General features: G+C 41.7%; 1 protein-coding gene across 1 annotated transcript in view; it reads right to left on the bottom strand.

Annotated features, from left to right (window-relative positions):
* Positions 1-15,763: 15,763 nt before the first annotated feature.
* The window catches only part of LOC115370535 (solute carrier family 12 member 9), a 58,509-nt gene continuing 50,110 nt past the window's right edge, over positions 15,764-24,162 (bottom strand). Inside the window, exons 11-13 of the mRNA XM_030067566.1 lie at positions 21,535-21,709; positions 19,580-19,726; positions 15,764-18,130 (exon numbers count right to left, since the gene is read on the bottom strand). Of these exons, the coding sequence (XP_029923426.1) occupies positions 17,172-18,130; positions 19,580-19,726; positions 21,535-21,709 (1,281 nt within the window). The 3' untranslated portion in view covers positions 15,764-17,171. The remainder of the gene's footprint in view (positions 18,131-19,579; positions 19,727-21,534; positions 21,710-24,162) is intronic.

Here is a 24,162-nt window from a genome sequence, read left to right on the forward strand (position 1 = left end):
AAAAAAAAGAAAAAAGAAAGAAAAAAGAAGGCTTACAAGTCCTTTGAATTTTGAATCCTTATGTATACTCATGACCAAAAATCACTTCATCAAAAAACTCATGAGAGAGATGTTCAGTATGAAAACAGATTTTTTCTTTTTTTTCTTCAATGAAAATACTAATTATTACTAATTATTGGTATACAATGTCAGCTATTATTACTGTTTGATATTATCATTACTATCTAAAAAATGTTAAGGCATTTTCAAAATCCATGTGGATGTGGCAGTAAAAAATAAAAATAAAAATAATAATAATAAAAACTTTTCAAGTACAGAGCCTTATTCCTAACAATTTTTTTTCTGATTTTGAAGTGAAATGTAAATTTTCACTCCTCCTTGTGTCCACTCAGGACCAAAAATCTCTTTTTTCAAATACGTCAAACCGAAGAGAGAGATGTTCAGTATATCTTATAGCCACTGTAAATATTTTTATTTAATATTCAATGTAAAATTCACTTTTACAGGCCTTTGCACCAAAACCACAAACTGTTTGAATATGAAGGTTTGCAAGAAAAAAAAAAAAAAAAAAAAACAGAAGAAAGAAAAAAAGAACGATATGTAAAATAACGGGCAGGGCAGGAAAAATCATCCCTCCTTTTTTATAACCTTTGGATATATTTTACCCAGGGAGACAGAGGTGGGGGGGGTGGGGGGGGGTGGGGGGTGGGGGGGGTGGGGGGGGAAGGAGGAGGGGAAAGTAGAGTTGAGGAGCGGGGTGGTGATGGTAAACCATAAACCTAAGGATCACTCTCATCAAAAAAAAAGAAAAGAAAAAAGACTTACAACCCCATAAAGACGAGCCACATTAAATCTCGCACTTATTCAATCCGCTCTCTCTTCCGTCCAACTTCCCTCCCCCGGTCCCTCTTCTTTCTCTCTCGTTTCCACATCTCGCATTTTCTTTTTACGCATCTTCTTTTGTCTTTTGTGTCCCTCCCCCCTTTCAAATTCAGCCTCTTGTTTTTTTTTTCTCTAAAAAGCACTTCTGCTCATCATTCAGCTCTAACGCTCTCGATCATTTCCGCTCATTCTCTCCAATCCTCTTTCTCTCTCTCCCTCTGCTGTTTTTTATGAGGAGAGAGGATATGAGTTGGGGGCGATTCCTTGATGGCTCCAGCATATGCGAGTCGCCTATAAATCTATCATCGCCTGTCTCTCTCTGTCCACACACACACACACACACACACACACACACACACAGCAGAAGCCAGGCAGCCCCTGAGAGGTAACCACATATACCCACAGGGAGAGAGAGAGAGAGAGAGAGAGAGAGAGAGAGGGAGGGATGGAAAAAGCACAAGAGATGTGTGTGTAGTGGTTGAGGACTCCTGCGCGGGGAATGTATGTTTGCTTAACCCTCCAAACATGCACACACATCCACACACAGGCACACACACACACACACACACACACACACACAGTGCTAAGACGGTGGCAAGTGGTGGGCGATGGAGGGAGTATTGGTTTTCACAAAAGGGCGAGGAGGGCAAACCTGTCCGTCAAAAGAGGATCCCTGTGGAATGGGGCACCCATGACGTGAAGGGATAGAGACTGTAACGTATGGGACACACACACACACACACACACACACACACACACACAAAAGAAGAAGACATTTGAAAGCTGGTAATTTCTGCAGAAAGATGAGTTTCATATCCTCTGATGCCATGCAGTGATTTATCAGTCACAGAGACAATCGACAAGCCACGCAGCTGTTCCCCCCGAAAATAAACTTGTTTTGAAATGACAATCCAGGCCTATTACCTTACACCCTTTCACAATGTCACACACACACACCGACTTAAATCTGCTGGAAAACACCACAGATATTTAGTAGCTGACTGATGTTTGCCGTGCGGCTCTCAGGATTTGTGAAAATGTGTTATTTCAAAAAACCTGCCTTAGAAAAACACAACCTGCTTGTGTGTAACAAATGGAAGACCTAAAGATTTATGTTTCATATGTTTCTTATGTTTCATGTGTACAGGGATTTCACAGTGGAGCGTTTTGCCTGTGGATGTTGTATTTTCGGCCAATCAGGGGTCCCACTGTGGCCCTTAATTTGGAGCTCTTCCCTCACCCGAGAGTGTTATTCTGTCCAGGATTATTTGTGTTGTAAAATAATCAAATTATGAGAATCCAGACGTCTAAATATCCATGTTCCCAGGTGATTTAAGCTGACACCAAGCCAGGTGTCACTCAACAGAGCATATGCTTAAATGTTTGCCGGGTGGCTACTATCACCCAATATAGTGTGTGCTCAAGTGTTAGTATTTAGTATATTGTTATTCGACAGTCTGTGTGTCATTTCAGCTGTTGCCACGACGAGGTGAACCACCTGTAAATACCCTGCTTTGTGGTGGACTAAAGGCATAAAAGGGTCCACGCCAGCTCTATCCATTCAGTTTCTATGGTAACGAGTTCCAGCTGTTTCATCTGATGAGGAACCGCAGATCATGCAGGAGAATCGTCAGCACCCCATCCAGGTTGGCAACCATCAGCTAGCTGGGAGGTTAGGGTTAGGGTTAGATTGTAAGATTGTAGATTGTGTCCTTTGAAGGAAGCAGCTCCTTAATATAACTTCTTCACAAGCCGCCATTTTTTTTTTTTACTATTTTATTGCAGGTTTTCATATCATCTGTAATTGTTTCATCAATTATATCATTCATCCTGCTACATTTATACATTTTTACAATGCACTTACAAAACATAACAAAAATAGGAAAAGAAAAAAAGAAAAAAAAAAGACAAAATAAAGAGTACAACATGGAAATGACAACTACAAGTACGAGACAAACAGCAGCAATACACAAGAAAAAAAAAAATAAATAAAAAAAATAAAAAATAAAGAGTACTACATGGAAATGACAACTACAAGTGCGAGACAAACAGCAGCAATACACAAGAGAAAAAAAAAAAAGAACAATAACAAGCCGCCATTTTGATGTGAAATAGCAGGGTAAACACACATTACCGATGACTATCACGGTTCTGTTCTGTTTAACTTCAGCAGAGCCTTTCCAATGAACCAGCATGAATAAAACCAGCAACATAACCAAATATTATTAGCCACACCTGTGTTTACCCTGCTATTTCATGTCAAAATGGCTGCTGTGTAAAGGGCTCTAATGGAGCACAGCTAAAGTGTTGGCACGGTGCTTACCACTGCTCAGTATGCTAAGTGTTAACATGGAGCTTATTATCAGCCAAAGCACTGCATACAGATGTGTTAGGCAGCATCAGAGCAGATCATCTGCCAGGGACTCATGGGTGATCTTGGTGTTTGTTTTCACCACTGGCTAAGCGGAGCGGTGGGATTACTAATTTCTCTGAGGCAGATTTGGTCTGGTGCTGCGCTCCTGTTGTCGTTTTCTCCCTAACCTGTGTGAGCTGCTGCGATTACAGCGCCCAGAATGCATTGCAGCGCCAAGACATCCCTTCAAACTGCACTTAATCACACACTGCAGCATAGAGTAAACATCTAATCACACGCACTTGGTTGCATGAATGGTGATACACACACTAATGTATGTGTGCACACACACACACACACACACACACACACACACACACACATATACACCAACATGTGTCTGGAAGAAATAGAGGTGAAATTCCATCTTTCTCGATTTTGTATAATGGTCAGACAAGGCTGGAGCGACTGCACGCACACACACACACACACACACACACACACACACCTCTGTTTGTGATCTATCTCAATGCCACGCCTCAACAGATTCAATCAGAGGGGAGCCTTTGTTTTTCTTCCTATCTGTTGTTTTATTTTCCTATTTCTCTCGCTCTCTCTATTTCTCTCGCTCGCTCGTTCTCTCTCTTTTCTCTGTAGGAGCCAAATAACTTCAGTCTGAACGTTCCCAGCTCTCACTATGGAACTAAACACAGACGTACAAAACAAGACCACACACACACACACACACACACACACACACACACACAATCTGTCACACGCATTTATGTGCACACTGCCAGTACCACACACACACACACACACACACACACACATGCAGAAGTGAAGGCAGGATAAATAATAGGAGTGAGTTACTGTTGAAGTGAGGCTGCTATCATGTGTGCATGTCAAACTACACAGCCAAGGAGTGTGTGAGTGGTGTGTGTGTAGTGTGTGTGTGTGTGTGTGTGTGTGGCGGGGCAGGTGACAGGAGGACTGAGTTACAACCGCTGCACTTTCTCCCTCTGGACTGATCCTCGAGATTTATGACACACTCCAGCAGCACACTCTCAACACACACACACACACACACACACACACACACACACACACACACACACACACACACACACACACACATTTGTATTAACCTGCCATTGGTTTTTCCTTTGTCTTAGCTGTTTTTCAAAGTAAATATTTTTAAATAAACCCTGACAGAACATTACTGAATATTGAGAAGAAGGGGGATTTTAAGCTGTAAAACTGTGAAAACCAGGCTTTATTTTGTGTGAGTTTACAGACTGGAGCTGGCAGAAATGTTGGCTTGCAAGGGTTGCGATTCAGAGAAGGCAGGTCCTAACACAACCACAGAAAATGTTAGATACTGGCTGACAGTTTTAATTTTGGAGAGGTGGAAACTATTTACTATTTACATGTGGGAAAAGGATGGCGTTTTAACACGTGTGTGTCATTGTGAGACAACAGATCAGCCTCTCTTTTCCACACGTTGACTATATAATGACAACGGGTTGAAACACAGCACACTGTTAATAGCATATGCTGTGTGGACAAATAAAACAAGTGATTGTCCTGAAGACGACACACAGATGTTTTTGGCAGTGAATGAGCTCGAGCCGTTTGATAAATCTGGTTAAAAATATCTGAAATTATGGCAAATGCTTTAAAAACTGTCACTTTTCACATAACAGGTATAGAAAACGTAGGAAGATGAGCAAAAAAATCAAATCATGGTGAAACTGCACTTTAAATTTGACTCACGATATCCTAAACCTAATTGTAATTTAATCCATGTAGTGGTAATCCTAAAGTTCCTTGTAATGTTTATGCATGAAGTTCGAGTTTCTGTAGGTGGCGCTCTTTTCTTTGTCTGTTCAGCCACGGCGGCTCAAGCGACTGTAACTAGGAATGCAGTGATTAATCAGTTTTACTATGAACCATGTGTTAAAACATCATGTTTTTGTAACTCTAAAGAGCGTTTCTGTTCTCAATCTGATTCTCAAAAAAGGACATTATGGTGCATTATTTTTCTATGAACATAGATAATTGCCGGTGCAACTTGCAAACTGCAGACGGAAGGAAAACAAAGTTACAACCGCGGTTCACTGACGGTTTGAATGGCTCAGATGCACAAAGAATGCCCAGGGGTTGTTTCAGGCGATGGAGATCCAATCTGCAAAACTGACCAAAAAGTGCTAAACAGGCCAAACCTTGAATTTACTGCAACATGTTCGAGCTCACCGTCCAGCTTTACAAGCCAGGTAATATACTAAGTAATCACCGAGTTTAAAAAAATAATTGCTTCAGTGGCAAGTTATTTAATGAAACATTTAGCTGGCAGGGAATTAAATATAAAAGTCACTCACAATCACTGAAGTCGCTGTGAGCTAAGAGCTGAGCTTTCAGTGGCGGCACGGCAGCAGAAGTTCATCTTAATCTTATATGAATAATACAACTCATTACTAGAACATATTAAAATACTGTAGTGCTGTGTAGTAAATTTGTGCATAATAATTGTGAAACTGTGATTTTTCCTCAGACTATAATCATACCATCAAAATCTATAATCATTGCATCCCTGACTGGAACTACTTATTTCTTCTTCTGTTTATTATAAAATAAACAGAAATGCAAAACATATCGCTTTCTGTGTCAGGGGAATTTTCCCAGGAAAGAGTTGACACTGATGGTTAAAACAGCAAATTTTTCTGATTTGCCTTAAAGGCCAGTGACAGCAAAAGGAAATGTATTTACATGAAAAAACAAAAAAATAAGCACTCAGTTTAATCTCAAACTAGCCTCTTATTGAAGTTCACACCAGCCAAACGTCCTCACTTTGGACTCTCCCCATGTTTCCATTTGTGTGAGGACATTTGGTTCTTACATTAGTGGACCACACACAGAGGTACGTCTCTCTCTCTCTCTCTCTCTCTCTCTCTCTCTCTCTCTCTCTCTCTCTCTCTCTCTCTCTCTCTCTCTCTCTCTCTCTCTCTCTCTCTCTCTCTCTCTCTCTCTCTCTCTCTCTCTCTCTCTCTCTCTCTCTCTCTCTCTCTCTGCCTCCCAGTCCGTCCAACTCAGAACAGAGTTCACCACGAGTCGTACGGCCACAATTTATGAGCTGCACGCTGACAAACAGACAGACAGAGTTTTGAGTTATGAGCAGTGATAAGCTGATTTAACTGTCAATCAGCAAAGCCTGCAGTGACTGCTCCTCTGTGCGGTGATCTACATCTCTAATGGAAAACACATCCAAGGGCCCTAGACGCCGTCGCCGGGTAAAGGCAATGTAGTTTTATTTATTGGCTCAGTTATCCAGTGCAATACCCTAATGAGACAGCATGGGTTGAGCTGCTGTCACGTCCCACCTCATATTATGTTGTCACAACTCGCAGCCTTTTCTTTGTCACTGCTTCTTTTCATGACAGTTAATTGAGAAACGATTTACAGCCTTAAGGCACAAACTGTACAGGTGGGGCCCTGGAATACAGAGGGGGAGGGGGGTTGACTACCTCGAAGAAAATCCCCCTATTATACATCAACTTTTCATACCCTAATGATTTGATACGCACGATTCAATACCAAAGTCGGAAATCCCACCTGAGGCGCCATATAGTGCCGAGCGTCTGAGTCTAAAAGCCTAAATCCATCTGTTAGCATGGAGCGCTGAGCCTGCTGCTGCGTGGCTGCCTGAGTGCAGCAGGTTGCATTGCAGCACCAGGCAGATGCTAAAATAAATTAAGATGTCTCCTCTGATTTTCAAAACTCTTCCGCCCGTTCACTCTGACTTTTTCCCTCACTGCCTTGAGTTTTGTCACTAACTGCATTTCCATCAACACTTCTGTGTGCTCTTTTTTTTTTTTTTTGGCCCATTTCTGTTTGATGGAAGCAGCAAAGGTCAAATAAAATCTGCAAGAATGTCACTCAAAGTTAATATGAGGCAGATCAACATTTTATGAGGCCAAAAGAAATATGATCGTTTGTGAGGGAAAAGCCTTTGCTGAATAAAAACAGGACATGTGTGTGTGACATGTGTGACTTTTGAGCTCAGTGGCGGATGGCGGTGACATCAACAGGTACAGGTGGACGGGTGAGGAGAGAATCTCATATATGCAAAGAATGTAACAGCGATATTAGATGGGAAACCACAGCACAGTGAGCAATTTCCACAGATTTGGAAGTCCAAAAACAAAGCCAAGGCTGTGAGAAGTCTGGATTACTGGGCGACTGCTGCATGCAGCCAGTAAACAAGCTGGTTGCCCGTAGCAACAGTCGGACGATGGGAGGATCTTCAGCGTCCACGGGACTCGACACTTCATTCACTCGAGTAGATGTTACCTTAAATCACTATGTTTTATGACATTTATTTATTCGCTTTCAATTAGTTTGAATGTTTCATGGTAACATAACGATTGTCGGGTGAAAACCTCATAGCCTCAAGTTTGGAACATGTCTATGTTTTAAAGGGATAGTTCACCAATTTGTAAAATTTGATATCCCCCACCTATTCCTGTCCTACATAACAGCTGAGGGGGAAGTGAAATAAATATCACATTTTTCAAAATGGGTGAACAGTCCCTTTGCTGTGATGCCATGAAAACACACCTTCACTTGCTGGATTTTTTTTTTGTAGCATTCAATCATTTTGCTTGCAATTGATTTGAATGCAGCTGTTGTTGGGTGAAAACCTCAAACTCAATATGGGTAATTGTCATGTATTCACTTTAAGTTGCTTGTTCTTCCAAACTCCAACCTTTGGTGTTATTGAACATTTTCCAGATCAAATAGCCCTTTTTCTTAGTTCCTAAAATTGGAGATATGGGGTTTTTACCGGATAACAGCAATTTGCTTGTTTTGTCTCTTACTTTCCCTTGTTCTCTTCTGTCTGTTCAGTCCATTTCTTTTTCTTCGTCTCTCCAGTATAAACTGCTGTGCTCAGTTGACTTATACGACAGTGCTATTTTCAGCAGGGGCTAAAGAACAACATGCTAAGCAGTTAAAATGTCAAGGGACATTAGTCTACTCTCACGGTTACCTTCACACACAGACACACACACACACACACACATAGAAACCCTTTTTTTGTATTTCAACAAACAATCAGTCAATCAATCAATCAACCCACCACCGTGCAATTTTGCGTAGATGTGCAATTGCAATTGTCGAATGATTCTTTCAATTTGATTTCTTTTTTATTATTAAAGCGTAAGTAACCCTTGTGACTTTTAGGTTTTAGATTAAATTAGCTCTGACGTGAATTAAATCACTTATGCACAGTCAGAGGTCAGTGTGCAATCAGTGATTGCAAGAAGCTGAACACAGCTTTGCTTTCATTGAATGAGAACCACCGCCTGTTGATTGACATTTACAGTACTGTAAGACTGCTGCGTTTCTGCTGCTCAGCGGAACCAAATGTATGAGATGAATGAGACATTTTGGATTTTGGCTGCTCAAATTGGAACAAAGGACAAGATGACACCAGTTTTAGTTTGTTTATATCTGTCACCCATCAGTTAGAGAACTGAATTTTCAATTATATCACCCAGTTAATGCAGGAAGCTAGAGTCTAGAGTAAAACATTACAACAAGAGGTTGCTATTATTTTTTTTAAGTCTAAAAAGAAGAGGTTCCTATTCCAATTTAAAATCTAAAAAGAAGAGGTTCCTATTGGCTGTTACAAAGTCCAGATGAAAAACAAGAGGTTCTCATTGGCCGTTTTAAGTCAGAATTTAAAAACAAGGTTCTGATTGGCTGCTCCAATGTTTGGATAAAAAACAAGAGGTTCCAATTGGCCGCTTTAAATCAGAATTTAAAAAACAGGTTCCTACTGGCTGTTACAAAGTGTTGATTAAATCCAAGAAGTTTCTGCCGGCTGGTTTAAAGTCTACGTTGAAAACAAGGTGATCTTTGGGTTCTCTTCACCATCAGGGCTCCCAGACTTTGAGTCCATCTGCCCGAGGTTTTCCGATTGCCAAAATCTACATCATTTTTTAACAAACTTCTTCCAGCTGATTTTTACAGACTTGCTTTTATGGAATGGCCTGTTATCAATAGTTTCTCCTTTCATGGTCCATTTTGATATTTCTTACTCTCAGAGTGTTCGCTGCCAATTTGTTTCGCTCCCCTTTGTTATAATTATTTTGAAAAGAAACGGATGAATAAAGATAAGTATTATTAAACTCAAAAGTGTCAACTCACAACGGAATTAAATTTAGGATTATCACTAATATTATTACTAGCAACAGAAATTAATTTCAAAACAGAGCAATTAGCTTACCTTACTCTTTAGTCAGCAGAGGCTATTAAGGAGGTCATAGGAAATACCCTTTACCAGTAATGACTTAATAATGTAATATGTCTGTGTGTGACATTTCAAATGACACCATTTGCTTCGTGCTTTTATCCCAAGTGTCCTAGAGAAGCAGGGGTGCTGTGATGGCCACTTGTTGTTTGTTTGTATTTAGTTATAGTTGATGTTAATTGTCTGTTATTTGGTTTGGCCAAGCCACTATATATTTTCCCTCTTGTGTAATTATGTTAGGCCATTTTGTTCAGTTAACAGCTGGTTTAATTGCCGTTAGATTGAGTTTAGTGATGTTTTGTTGACCTCTTTTATAGGCCAAATACTTAAAATTCTTGTTTTGTAATAAGTTTGCATTTTTTGGGGTAAATAAAACCCATTTTTTTCATTTACAAAATCCTGTCACGACATCGCCTTGATGCTTGGTTCCTTAACAAGTGCATACATTTTTTGGCTCGATGGCCTTAGTGGGAATCAGACCCCAAACCGGAGCAGTCAGAGAGGTTTGCACAGCACCACATCGGCACATGGACGACTTTGTCATCTCACACCAAAACTTCTCGAACAGCACCTTCCCTCATTTACATGACTTTACCTCGCCTTTCAACCTCTAAAATGAGATTGATCACACAGAGTAATGTCAATTTCACTAAAACAAGTCAAATTATTTCACATTAACTAGCCGGCATGACATTATGTGTCTATTTTATAAATGAGTCCATGACTTTGTCTATGCGTGTGTGTGTGTTTGTGCAAGGTGTTAAATGAACCTATTGGGTGTGCTTGTGCGTAGGTAACACTCCATTACCTGTCCATTTTTTCTGCATGGCTGGCCCGAGCATTTTACTCACAGCATAATGCACTAATTACAGCTGTAAACACGCGCAACACACAAATACCCTCGCGCTCATACAAATTCACCTTGCTAATTACAATCACACTCCTGCCTGCTCCCTGTCTGCCTCCATCCATGTGATCACTCTTTTCCGAACGGTCTAAGGAGACATAATTTGTTTGCTTGCAGAATGACAAAGGGATGACCAGACTCAGCTGGACCTGAATGGGAGACAAATTCATCTTCAGCGCTGAATAGATGTAATTACATCTGTGGACAGGCTGGAGTGGCGAGGGCAAAGGAGGGGAACAGGCGTGAGCTAAGAGCAGGTGAATTAATAAAAGGTGGAAAATAATGACTCCTCAGCTCATGAAGTCTCTTATCATTTTTCTCCGCTTTTGGTCACTGCTCTGATTTGGCGAATGTTGATGAGGACATAAGAAGCAGTCATAAAGATTAAAGAGTAATAAAGATTTTGTATGAAATTACTTGAATGCAACGAAAAGCAGAGTGACGAGCAGACTGGACATCATGCCTCCGTTTGTCAGGCGGATCCTGCAGAGCTCTGCTTCGCTGGAGCATGCCTTTACTTACAGGGTTTGATTCCCTGCATCAGTAAACATGAATTCTTATGGTATTGTTAGGTTTTATGAATAAAAAGACAGACGAAACCTGATCCCGCTGAGGAAATTGGGTGCTCGTAGCAACAAGTACTAACAGGATACAGCAAGCAGTCGCAGGATATAAATAAGAATAGAGCAAATGGGAGGAGAAGACAGAAGTCTGAAATATAAAGAGCACGCCGATACAAAATGGATTAATGTGAATATATATTTTAAGAAATGAGATATATGCAGTATGGAATAAACAACACCCTGATGTTAAAGGGCCATGCCAGTGATTTTGCATTTACAAATTTGTCTACTTCACGTTTCTGACAATCTTTTCCCAAAGCAAGCACTCATATTTTAGAGCTTCAATGTCATTTTTCCTCCCTTTTATCCAGCCGTTGGTTTCCATTCATTCCACTACAATATGAACATGAACTTTCAGAGACGTCAAACTTTCTTCACACTGGTATTCTATCACCGTAATAAAGACGTCCACATTAAGGCGACTTTATGCTCGTCACAGTGTCCATGGTGCAGATGGCAGGTTTAACTGACTAACAGGGAGGGAAACCTTCCGATACGTCACTTCCTTGAACGTGGAGGAAAGTTTTGAAGAAAAGCTAGCAGAGCTTGTCCGCAACTACAGGCATCTTTATGACAGTGCGACCTCAAAGACGTGGAAATGAATCCAAATTCTCGGACAGAAATAGGAGTGATCCTTGGCACTGGGGCAGACATTTGCCAGAAGAAGTGGAAAAACCTCATGGAGGGTGCATGATGCACTTGATGACACCGTGCCATTCATCCTGTGAGCACCAGCGATGCAAAATGGAGCATAAATCAGCCCTTAGTTTTCCTAAAAGCAGTGACTCTGTTGTGTTTTGACGACTTGAAATTGGGCGCAGTGAAATGATCTCTCTCCACCAGAAAATAGTCCCCGGGGAGTGGTTTGCTTTTAACAGACAGTTATCAGTTCTGTGGTTTATGAATGTTTTTTTTTTTAGCTACAGAAGCAGAATATTATAAGGCTGGTGTTTAAACCAACAATTTCAATTTTAAAAAAATCAAGGGGATTTTGACTCTATGTTGTGAAATCTTTATTTCCCAGCCTGATTTGCAGAATGGTTTGTTGCAATGTAAAATGGGTGAGTTAGAAACTGGGCCAAATATTCAAAATCACTGTCGCGGTGCTTTAAAATGCTACACGTAGCACCTTTAAGAAAAGAAAACAGAGAGGGGAAAATTGTTGGAAACAAAGACATAAAAGGTAAAAAGACACAAACAGGGAATGTGGAGATTAATTGCAGGGAGCTGCAGAGGTATTGAAGGAGGAAAAGAGAGTGGGCAGCACTGGTAGATAAATGGAGACTGGAGGATAACAAAGCAAGAAAATGGGGAAAACAGATGTTAAAATGAGAATGATAGAGAGGAGGATGGAGGGAGAGGGCAATTGCAATGGTTTATGTGCACACACACACACACACACACATAAAAATCCTGCTTCAGTTACATGGAATTAATATAGAATCTGCCAAGGCAATAGCAGCCATTCATTCGTACTGCTCAGGGACACACACGCCTTTCAGAGTGGCCGTGAATCCAAACACAGACACACACACACACACACAAGCACACACTCGCTAAACACTGCTGCCACCACGGCTGCACTTGAACCAAGGCCACAGATAAACTTAGGGTCTTTCTAGGTCATAGCAACAACAACAATAGAGGGATTGACGCTTTTTTTCAAACAACTGTAGGGGCTTCGGCGCAGAGTATCAAGCAGCTCAGTGGATTTGGTTCCGTCTGATGTGATTTGGTGGCCCTGTCCGTGTCCCCTCCCGTCCCGTCCTGTCCTGTCCTGCCCCATCACATCCCATGACATTTGCATCTTGCCCCCCCCAAAAAACTAACAAGACCAGCTGTTGCCGTATCGCAATGTGGGACCAAACAACACGATGATATTCCACCTGCAAGCTGCAATGTTTATGCGCCTTATCCTCTCCAACCTGAAATGAATTGATATTGTGCTGCGGCACATTTCACACATACGTCTGCATAAAGAAGAAGGAACAGCGCTGCACCTGTGGCTCTGCATGCGCTTTCCACCCAACTTATTCAGACAAGCAAAGGAAAACACAACATGGAGCGCAGCACGATGCAACACACACACTCTGTGACACCATGCCAGCTTGTGTATGTGTGTATGTGTGTGTGTGTGTGTGTGTGCAGGTGAATGACTACACAGTGTACATGCTGCCTTTACACTGCAGATGTACTTCATATAGTTTTGATTGTCATTTTGTGGTTTAAGGTGTGTGGGATGAGAGGATATCTCTGTCTCTTTCATAATAACGGTTTAAACTTGTTATCTGCCGCGGTTTGAAAGTGAGCATGCAGCCCATTCAGTGTGCATACAATGTGTGTGTGGGAGCCACAGACAGAGAGAGGGAGAGAGAGAGAGAGAGCGAATACGAGAGTGAGTTTCTATCAAAGAGCTAAAGAGAATAACATGCATGGATGGGCACAAAACTGACAAAAGTATCTCTCTCTCTCTCTCTCTCTCGCTCATCTGATTTGGAATTCAAACGCAGCCTAAAACAAGCAGCCGCGCTCTCTGTGGATTAGACAAAAAGAAGACTTGTAATAATTGATGACAGCATATCAATTCTGCGGAGAATTTTCGGATCAGATTCCACGCAAGTGCGTCCACGCGTTATCATCTAGGGTTTCAAAGGAGAGTTTTGGTGTCCCAAAACGCTGTTTGAGACGCTTTCTCGCGCTTTCAGATGTAAAATAAACAACGAACACTTGTCCTTTCTGCATGAAAAAGGTCAAAAGTCAACTATTAGCTGTTTCAATCCAAAAAAAAAAACAACAACAAAAAAAATGCCAATAGTAGACTTCATAAACCCATAGCAGTAAAAGACTATTTACAATGTAGGGTAGCAACATATATCATGCAGGTCATACCGGCAGAGGGAGGAGGAGACACACACAGACATTTTTAGAAAAAGAACACTAACAAAGATGTAATTATTATTTGATTGGCATGGGGGGAAAAACAATTTAAGCGAGATTTTCCTTCGGGGTCACGAAACATCACTTACTGTTCTTTCCACTGAGCGGTGAATCGCAGGAGGTCAGTGCATTACAGAGCGTGAAGCAGTGCAGGTACAGTGTGATGCTGCTTAATGACTTAGATGTGAGATTACAGCATCTTGCCATTAAAAACAAACAAAAAAATATATATGGAGGGAACAAACACAGGTGGCTGCCTATGTGTCATTCTGCAATTTTCACTGTTTAGTTGCTCATGCAGGAAGTCAATCTGGCCACTTATGGAAAATGGAGGGAACACACACACACACACACACACACATTCAATATAGATATATGGATGCAAGCATAATTCATGTAAAATTTTTTGGAGCCAGGGGTCTGTTTGGTCTCTCTCTCTCTCTCTCTCTCTCTCTCTCTCTCTCTCTCTCTCTCTCTCTCTCTCTCTCTCTCTCTCTCTCTCTCTCTCTCTCTCTCTCTCTCTCTCTCTCTCTCTCTCTCTCTCTCTCTCTCTCTCTCTCTCTCTCTCTCTCTCTCTCTCTCTCTCTCTCTCTCTCTCTCTCTCTCTCTCACACACACACACACATACCTGACTACTAATCTAGTCTGTTGTCAGTGTGACCAAATTCCACTTGACATCGCCATCCCCTCACTCCCATCCCATCCTATAATTTTCTTGTCCTCCGTTCCATCCCTCCGTCTCTCTCTCCATCCATCTGATGACTCCGGCAATCTGCATGTCATGTAAAATTAAGTGGATCCGAAGATGGAGGAGGGGAAAAGCGATATGAAAAGTGTGTGCCGGCAATTTTAAGAGAGAAAATGTATGGATGTGTGCATCCCGGTGGCATGCCTGACGGTTGGTGCTATGACACACGGTGAAAAGTGACAAGTTTTTCCTCTGATCTGGGCTCCAGACATGACAGAGCAAGAGGATTCCACATGAAGGCACAGTTAGGAAACACACACACACACACACACACACATACACACACATGCCCTGGGCCAGCGCTTCCCCTCCTCCTGTCCCCTTCTCCCAACAACTCCTGTCATCATCTCTGGTTTGGTGTTTTCTTTTATTTCAACATAGAAAACACTCAGAATGAGAAATTTAGTTCTCTGATCCCACTTGCATCACTGACATTTAAACACACACACACACACACATACACACACATCTCTATGCTAGAACACACAAACACATGCACAAATTAACATCTATGGCTGTCCTGAACTTAGTACTTCAATCCCCTTCTGTGGGCACACACACACACACACACACACACACACACACACACACACCGACCTGATTAAGTTCTCTCAAAGCCGGGTCGCTCAGTGATAAATGTCAGCCTCCCTATTCCTGAACAGATACAGATGGTTATTTGGGCTTATTTCTCCAATCTGTTGTTCACCTCAGAGAGGAGATGGAATCCATTTCTGGCCGGTTGGCAGGAAGGGTGACGGTAGGACAAGGTAGTTTGGCTGGCTGGCACACTCTTGTATCTCCCTGTCTGAGCTGCTATGCTATCTCACCTCCTGTTTCCCCGAGTTTAGCTCAAACAAACAAGTCCAGGGGACACGAAAGCTTAGCTCCTTCCGAATTGCACCGTCTGATCTGCAGCTAAAATAAAACAAAGTCAAGATGCCCAGAGATTGGATGTTAAGTGTAGTCTGGCATTTGCAAACAATACTCATGGAAAATAAAAGAGGTAATACAAAACTTTTTATTTTTATTTTTTTTAAGTCATGCACTTTACATGTATATATACTTTTGGATTACAACGGTGCTTCAAATGTTGATCCTTTCATTTTTTTTTTTTTTTTAGTGAATGAGTGTGTTCTGTATTGTTAATTTGTGCTTTTCTCAGTTCCAGGATGGAGCAAGATCTCCGACATGTAGTGAAGTGTGCAACCAAGCACCCTTCCATTGTAACTGGATGGATTTTAACTGAAACCCAAGTAAACATATATGTTAGTCCAAATAGAGAGTAATGGCAAAGGGAATGTAACGTAATGTAAACCAGTATTAATTACAATGGACCTGGAGCCAAAATGCATCAAGTACCTAATCTTTTCACACCTGGACCAAGTCTGGACCAAACAAGGTAGGTGTGAAAGGGTCCTTCAATTATTTTCTTTTTTTTTTCTTTCTTTCTTTTTTTTTTTTTTGCATTGTCACACGTTAATCATACTGCTTAAACCCAGCCTGTACCTATAGATCAATCAAAGTGTGCATCTGTGTACTAAGACCTGGGAAAGAAGACACAAACAGTGATAAAGGCACTGTGGCATCCTGATTGGTCAAGCAACACATTCACCGAGAAATCAAAGTGAGTGAAAATAGAGTTCTTATGTTGTGGAGCACCTAAATATACATACTTAAAAATTCATTCTGAAAAATTAACAATACAATTTTGGTTTTGGAAATGGACGCTCATGGTAGCTATTAAGAACATTTTAAGCAATTTTAAAAAGCGGCACAGTTCTGATTTTGGCAGAGGAGGACAAAGAAAAGGGGGAATGTCTCTCTCAGATCTAACTTGTTAAGATGATAGATTTTTGGAATAAAACTTAAAAAAAAAAACCCTCCTAAGATCATAACATAACATTCATAATATTCAATTGCTTCCTTTGTTCTAAAACACAGCACCTCTCTTAAAATGGAAAACCAGATTTCCTGCAGAATACGGTTTCAATATTTAACTCGGTCCAACTCTCAATTCATGATGGACCGATTCCAAAGCAGAGCTCCGCAGCTAACCAACGAGGCACTTTTAGATTTGCACGCATATGGAATGATCATTTTAAGGACTTTGAACATAGCAGCATGTCAAAAAATATGCCTCAAGGAATGAGCAAAGGTATAGAGGAAAAAATCCCAAATCAGGTTAGGCTGAATCAAAAATTGGACCCGCTCCTTCACAGGAAAGCATGGTTAAGCACCAGGTCACTGTTGAGGTCCGGGGTGATGCTGCACCTCAGTGCCTTGAGGGAGTCTGCTTTCTGTCGCCAACAATAAACCTCAGCATGAGTGGAGACACTGCAAAGAAGATCACTTTGAGGCTTCTAAGGGACACTTCGCTCAATGTGTTAATGCTTTGTCCACGAGGCGATTCAAAGGTCAGTGGTGATGACAGGTGTGACACCGTGGATGAGCAGCGTGGGGCCGAGGTCCTGAGTCAGCAGGTCTAGCTGGCGCAGGTAGGTGGTGTATCGCCGGGTGTCAGCTGGGGGGCGCGGCAAATACAGAAAACGCACGGCCGGTGGGGGGCGGGTCTGTTCCAGGATCAGTCTGTTAACGGCTGACAGGTATTCATCTGACAGGCGCGTGGCATTGCTGGGGAAGCTGTTCACATAGTCATCATCATTCTCCTCTTCCTCCTGCGCTCTCCGCTTCTCCTCGTCTTTATCAGCATCACTGGCATCTTGGGGCGGCCTCTTCCTGCCCGACTCGCCTTGTCGCTGCCAGTGTAGCGCCACCTGTTCATCCCACGGCACGGCATAGACATTGGCTTTAATTCTGAGTTCCTTCAGCAGCTGGCCCAACTTCTCCTCGGTGCCTCGGAGGCTCCGGCCCTGCTCGATGCACAGGAAAAGACGCAGCCTAGCTTTGCGCCAGGCTCGGACCATGTTGAGGATGCAAGCTAGCTGCAGCAGGAACAGGGAGCAGGTGTCGACGTAGCTGCAGCTGTCGGGACGCATGAGGTTGACCGGCCAGACGTCGACGTACACGGCTCCCTTCCCTGCAAACGAGAGGGCCTGCGCCCGGTCAAAGTGGTTGAAGTAGCGGGCCAGCACCACGTTCTTCAGCATCTTCATGGCGTCAGCAATGACCGCCACGTACTCCTGGGGTCCCAGTACTTTCCCGTCTCCGAATTCACCTCCGAATTCCTTTTCCTCGCTTGATCCCCTCAAGGGGGCAAAGTGGAAGAGGGGAGGTTCTTCCTCTGGGTCATGGGAGGGGTTGGAGGGGTCCGTGGACCGACTGGTAGAGAGCGATGGGACAATTAGCTTGTCCTCTGGAACACAGGCATCATAGAAACCCAAGACGAGGGTGTTGGGACGCATCCCACCTGGAAATAGGGGAAGAAAGAGAACAACAAGAGACAAATTAGAGAAGGAGATGAGATTGATTGTTATGATCCAATGCAAATCTTTTTTTTTTTTTTACTATTATCATTGATTTCTTAAGTTGTTAGGCGGAGGGCTGCAGAAGTTCAGAGCTTTTTATCTGATGAAGTGAAAGAAAGACACAGAGGGATGAGAAGTAGATGAGCGCATGAGTGAAAGCTGGGAGGAAGCCAAAGAGAGATAAGACAGACGGCTGTAGAAAAGAACAATGGTCATAGTTGGTGAGGAAGAGAGAGAATGAGTGACAATCTGGAGAGCAAGAGGAGAGCGAGGCAGCAAGATAAGAACAAGAGCACCACTGAGAGTCGTATCTTGGCCAAGTTTTGAGAGGAAATTTTTGACATGGAGAGCATGGCCTATTTTTTTTTTCTTATTACAGTCTATTGTTAAAACCAAGACTAAATATAAGAATGTGAATATCACATGGAAATTGATTTCTGGGGAATAAAAGTACAGCTAAATTGAAACTATGTTTGCCTTTAAGGCCAACTGAAATAAATAAATTCAAAAACAGAAAGAAATTTCTCTGCAATGAACTGGCAAAATGAAATCAATATCTATCTTTATCTCCTGTATTATACTTTCCAGGTTTCACTGTTTGTCTTCAAGCACACAAAACAGGGTCTCCACTCTTTTAGGTTATTGTTATTTCTGGTGGCTTTTCTGCCTTATTCAACAGTGATAGGGAGAGACAGAGAAGGCTGGTGGGGGGACCCGGACCTGTGTGGTACAAACCCCGGGTTCCCACTCTTTATTTTCCAGGATTTTTCAAGGACATACTCAACAAATTATGGTCATAGAAAGTCATCACAGAATGATTGTTTGTGCATCGTCCAGCATATTGTTAAAAACGATAACATGTTGGCATGTTAGTAACTTCTTGATGTGACTGCAGCTAGTCCACAGAATGGCATTCACATGTCACTTATTTATATAAATGCATTTTTATCCTTTTACTCAATTTTTTATTTTCCAATTTCCATATTTCAATGAAAAGAAAGGAAAAAATATATAATTATAACAGGATAACAATGTTTAAATGTCAATGACATGTTGATCAAAGCACTGGTTTTGCGTGTTTCTGACCCACTTCCTCCAAACACATGTGACTACAGTACACCAAAACACAAAAGGTAGGTAAGAACACACACTGGAAAGGGGCATCAGCAGCTAAAACTATGTAATATGAGCTGAGGAAAACATTTGAATATACAGTCTCAGCTGAACTGTATAATTTTCCAGGTCCTTGCTATTATTTCCAGGACATTCTTTTTTAAGTCTTTGGATATTCCAGGCATTTCTATGACTGGAAAACTAGTCTATCAATTTCTAGGTTTTCCAGATTGGGTGGAAATCATGAGAAAGATTCTAGAAATGCATGTGGCACTGACCCAGTCCGGAGATGAAGAGTAGATGTTGGACCCCATGACGCACTGAGTTGGCCAGGGTGAGGTTGACAAAAGCCTTGATGTTCAGATGGTCCACCAGAGACAACCACGAGTCGTACTGGGACTGGAGAGGGTCAGATGGCAAAGTGTCTGGGAGGGTGGAGAGAGAAAGTAGTGAGGACTGAGAGTCAGATCAGAAAATTCAGTGCAAACGCATTCAGAGATTCGGCGACAGAAAAGACTGAAATGCACAGAAGTGAAAGGAGAAAAGCAGAGAGAACAGACACAGGACAGTAAGACAAATGGAATCAGAAGCAGAGCACGAGAGAGATAGAAAACAAAGAGTGAGAGATGCCGAGATGTGTACGCCGGCTGGGAGGGTTGAGAGAGCGACGCAAGTAAGAATGACAGCATAGACCGAGTACGAGACAAGGAGGAAGATATAGGGAAGCACACAAAGGGAGGCAGGCAATCAATCATCAAAAAAGGGAAAAAAAAGAAAATCATCAATATGTATGCAGAGAGCTATCAAGAGGCCACTGTGTCTGCGTCTACTAGCTTCATATAGAATTCAGGTGGTAGCTTTAACGATGCTGGGACCTCTTTAGACTTGTAATGAGGACTGCTGTCCCGAGGGGTGAGTATTTTTTGCACTTGGCTTTTAGACAAACATCAGCTTGACAAGCAAAAGAGCTATATGCAGGGACTTAAAATAAAGGGGGGAATGTATATGAGAAATTCAACAATATCTCTTCAATATAATTCTGTGTGAATGAATGGCTCCTTCATGTTTATCAAGAATGAACGCCAGTACTCAAATAAGGCAGGGGCTCCTAAGCATTACAGTTTTCAATGTTAAAAAATAAAACAATCTGGATTAAGTCCCATTTCTCCAACGTAACACAACAAAAAACCCAACAAAATCCTTCAAAAAATGAAGCTGGTCCTTTAAAGTACGTACAGTATAGCTGCAGCTCAGAAAACAAGGTGCAAGTATGTGCTCCTGTAAAAATAAGGGACACCGCCAGGGCATAGGGTCTGAGATTACGTCTCTGAAAACAGCAGCAGCCAGAAAGTGGTGTTAAATGAACCGCTGTTCACTGTGAAACCTGCATTTCTGCCGTCCACTGGAACATGTTGTTTTTAAGACACTGATGGCATCAAAAAGCCCTGATCTCCATCCCCATCTTCATACTGAGAAAGTTCATGTTCCACGTTGAGTATCCAAACATAGCTGACTAGTCCTTGCTGCTGTAAAGGAAAATCCCTGGTGAAGTTGCTAAGTCATTTTGAAACCAAGTTCTCCGATTTGGAAAAGAACCTGCAATTATTTTTCTAAAAACGTGTCCAGAACTGGTCCCAACTGAAAACATCACAGACCTACCAAAAGCCTGGTGGTAGCACGGATATTATTACTTCCCCCAATAACAAGCTGAAATTACAATTTCAATTTCAAACATACTATTGAAGCTTTGTTATTACCCCCTCTAAATATCAGATTGAAGTCAAATTATGTAAAAGAAAAACTACAATATCCAACCATCATTCCCCTGATTTGTTTTCCTCATAATTAATAGCTGCCCTCTCATACTGAGCTAATTTAAATGAGAAATGGTCGAGAATTTTTTTTTTTTTTTTGGGTGGAAATGTTTTTGTTAGTTTGATTGAAAGGCTGACAATAACATTAGGTATTCACGCTGTTTGATTTCCTGATCATTCTGAGGAGAGGCAAGTGGGTTAGAATTATTTTCGAAGGCAAGACAGGATGCAATCTCCAATTTTGAGGGCTGTGAAGGAAAAGGAATATAACAAGTAGCATAAGTAATAACAACTTCCAGTGAATAATGACTAACAAGCCCAATATCACACTATTCAGAGACTGAAAAAAGGGCCAAAGTTCAGTGTCTGGAGGCTTAAGCGGAATTACACAACATGCAGCGCCAATTCGGTGTCCTTACTGAGATCTCCCAGCTGGACGTGTCCCAACACGTAGAGGCCGCTCTTCTTAATGTCGTTCATGAAGGTGACGAGGCCCACGCTGCTGCGAGGGTTGGAAACCATCAGCAGGATCTGAGGCCTCCAGAACTTCACGTGATCCTTCCTCACATCCAGCATGAGCAGGTACTTTCGCACCTGTGGGGAGGCGCGCGGAGACAAAGACGGAGATTCAGAGGGTTGACTTATTTTGGGAGGTCTGTCGATGTTTTAATCTCATTCTCTTTCCTTTTTTTTCCCACAGTGGTGAATCTACTTAGATGTGCTAACTGTGTGTGTTCTTGTTCGTTCTTAGTTTCAGGTTAGGCAAAATTTAACTTGAGTAGAGTGTTGGGGTGTGTAGTTACTGGAACGAGTCCACATGGTGGTGAAATATCCTCATTAGTTTCTCCGTGCTCCCCTGGGCTGTCAATCCACAATACTGTATTTTTATCTCTCCATTCACTTACACTGCGTGACAAAATGGGTCCCACCCTTACACTTTAAGCACATAAACAAAAGCACACAAAGTGGATTATGCCAATATGAAAAGTCCCGGTACCCATTTTTTGAGGAAATCAAACATTTCTTTTCTAGTTATTTTCCTATTTGAAATTAAAAGTAGATCTGGCAGGTGGCGTCTGCAGGCAACTTCTGCGAAGTAACCTTGCATCAGGAACAAACAACCTAATAGGACTTTTACAAATAATTGTAATTACATGAAAAAGGTTACTGGGACTTTTTTTTTTTTTATACTGGCATAATCTGCTGTGTTCATGTTTGTTTATGTATTACATTGGGAGCTGTTCTGTTGCGCTGTGGAAGTGAATGTAGAGATAGAAGTGCAGTTTTCAGGGAAGCACGGAGCCCCTAATGTGGGTATTTCTACTGAAGTTCAGTTTTGCTTTAATGCATCAGTGGAAGGTCCTCACAAGTCTACGAAGACAAATATGAGCATACAAGACAGACAGAGAGTGCATGCATGTGTTGCTGTGCTGTAATTCCAGTAACTCCTCTGATGCAGAAACAAATTACATCCCTAATCAAAATCCCATTAGGATTTGAAACTGTGTTAGGGACCAAACTCCGGGTGTGTAAATGTGTGTGACTGCATGCGAGTTTTTATTGGTGTCAGTGTATCCATGTGTGTGATTGTTTCCGAGTGTGTGCGTAAGTGCCTGTGTGTGCAACATCTGTGCTGATGAGGTGGCTTAAAGGTACCAAGGAAATGCAACCATGTGGAACACAACACATCAAAAACTGCACTCTGCCAGGAATGATGGGACAATTTATACCTCATTAACATTAATGACTTTTAACCCAGTGGACGACACGGCTACAATGTTAAAGCTGCACGAGATAATTTTGTGTGTTGCCAGCCAAGAGTGAGAGGTAACCGTCTGAACTTTGTAAACTTTATTATCCAGCAATCCTGTAACACGACACCCAGTAAACTAAATGTCATCTTCTTGGTGAAGATGTTTGAGTCATCATCCTCTAATATTTTTCACAGGCTGTACACTTTTAAATTTAGCGTAAAAAGTGAAAACTGTACCATTTATTTATTTAACAAAGTTGTATTTTGAAAAAAAGTTGCCCCTGAAACAACTCATGGCTGATATGGTCATTATGTTATGAAGAAGATTAATTTTAATTGAGTCAGTCACCATACTCTGTACTTGGGGTGGAGGGGTAGTGGAAATAATATTTTTTATTTTTCTGTTGGTACGGTCACAAAATACTACAGTACCTATTCAGTACTGTACTGTAAATATTCAGTATTATATTCTGTCATACTCCAGATCAGTGGTGGCAATCGGGAACAAAATATGATGCCATAGCTGTTGAAATGATCAAAAAATGTGTGTATGCAGTCGATTTAAAATAACTCAGCTCAACTTGAGCAGCATGGGTAACAGAATTTGAAGCTCAGTGATTGCCTGTTTCTTGAATGCACTTTGGGACTCCTACCTGTAATTAACTTGTCTTTTACTGTTTTTGTGTACACAGCCTTGTTCCTTTGACTTTTTCAATTCCCCTGATTTATTTGAACACAGTTCCTATTTGTTTGTACCAATGATTCAACCGGGAGAGCCTCATGCCCGTCTGAATGTTGGGAATGTTCAACCAGGCCGCCCTGTAGCGATGCATTTGGGAAAATGAATGGGATTTTTACTAACCGAACCCTGGCCACTGAAAAACAACCCCTCCCAATTAGCAACTCTATACGGGAGATGCTTTGTGTGTTTAAGCTAAAAAGGCTAGGTGCTTTTTTAGATTAAAAAAAATCTCACTTGCTTTGCAAGTTCAGCTGAAGGTCCTGGAGTCACTGTGTGTATAAATCTATCTATCTAAATGAAGATGCCATCATTTCTGACATCATTATCATCATAATCGCCGTAACTGTTATCATGCTAACTTCCAGTAATTACTGTAAAAAAGAAAAACGAGGTCCCAGAGGCGAAGTCCGACTGCCTTCACTCATCTAATCATGTCTCTCTTTATCTCTCCACCCCCCCCACGTTCTCCTCATCCATCAGCCTATCTTCATATCTCTGTCGCTCCGGTCTCATCCATCACTTTGCTTCTCAATCACTCATCCTCCACAATCC

The sequence above is a fragment of the Myripristis murdjan genome, chromosome 13 (assembly GCF_902150065.1).
Source record: "Myripristis murdjan chromosome 13, fMyrMur1.1, whole genome shotgun sequence".
NCBI classification, from domain to species: Eukaryota; Metazoa; Chordata; class Actinopteri; order Holocentriformes; family Holocentridae; genus Myripristis; species Myripristis murdjan.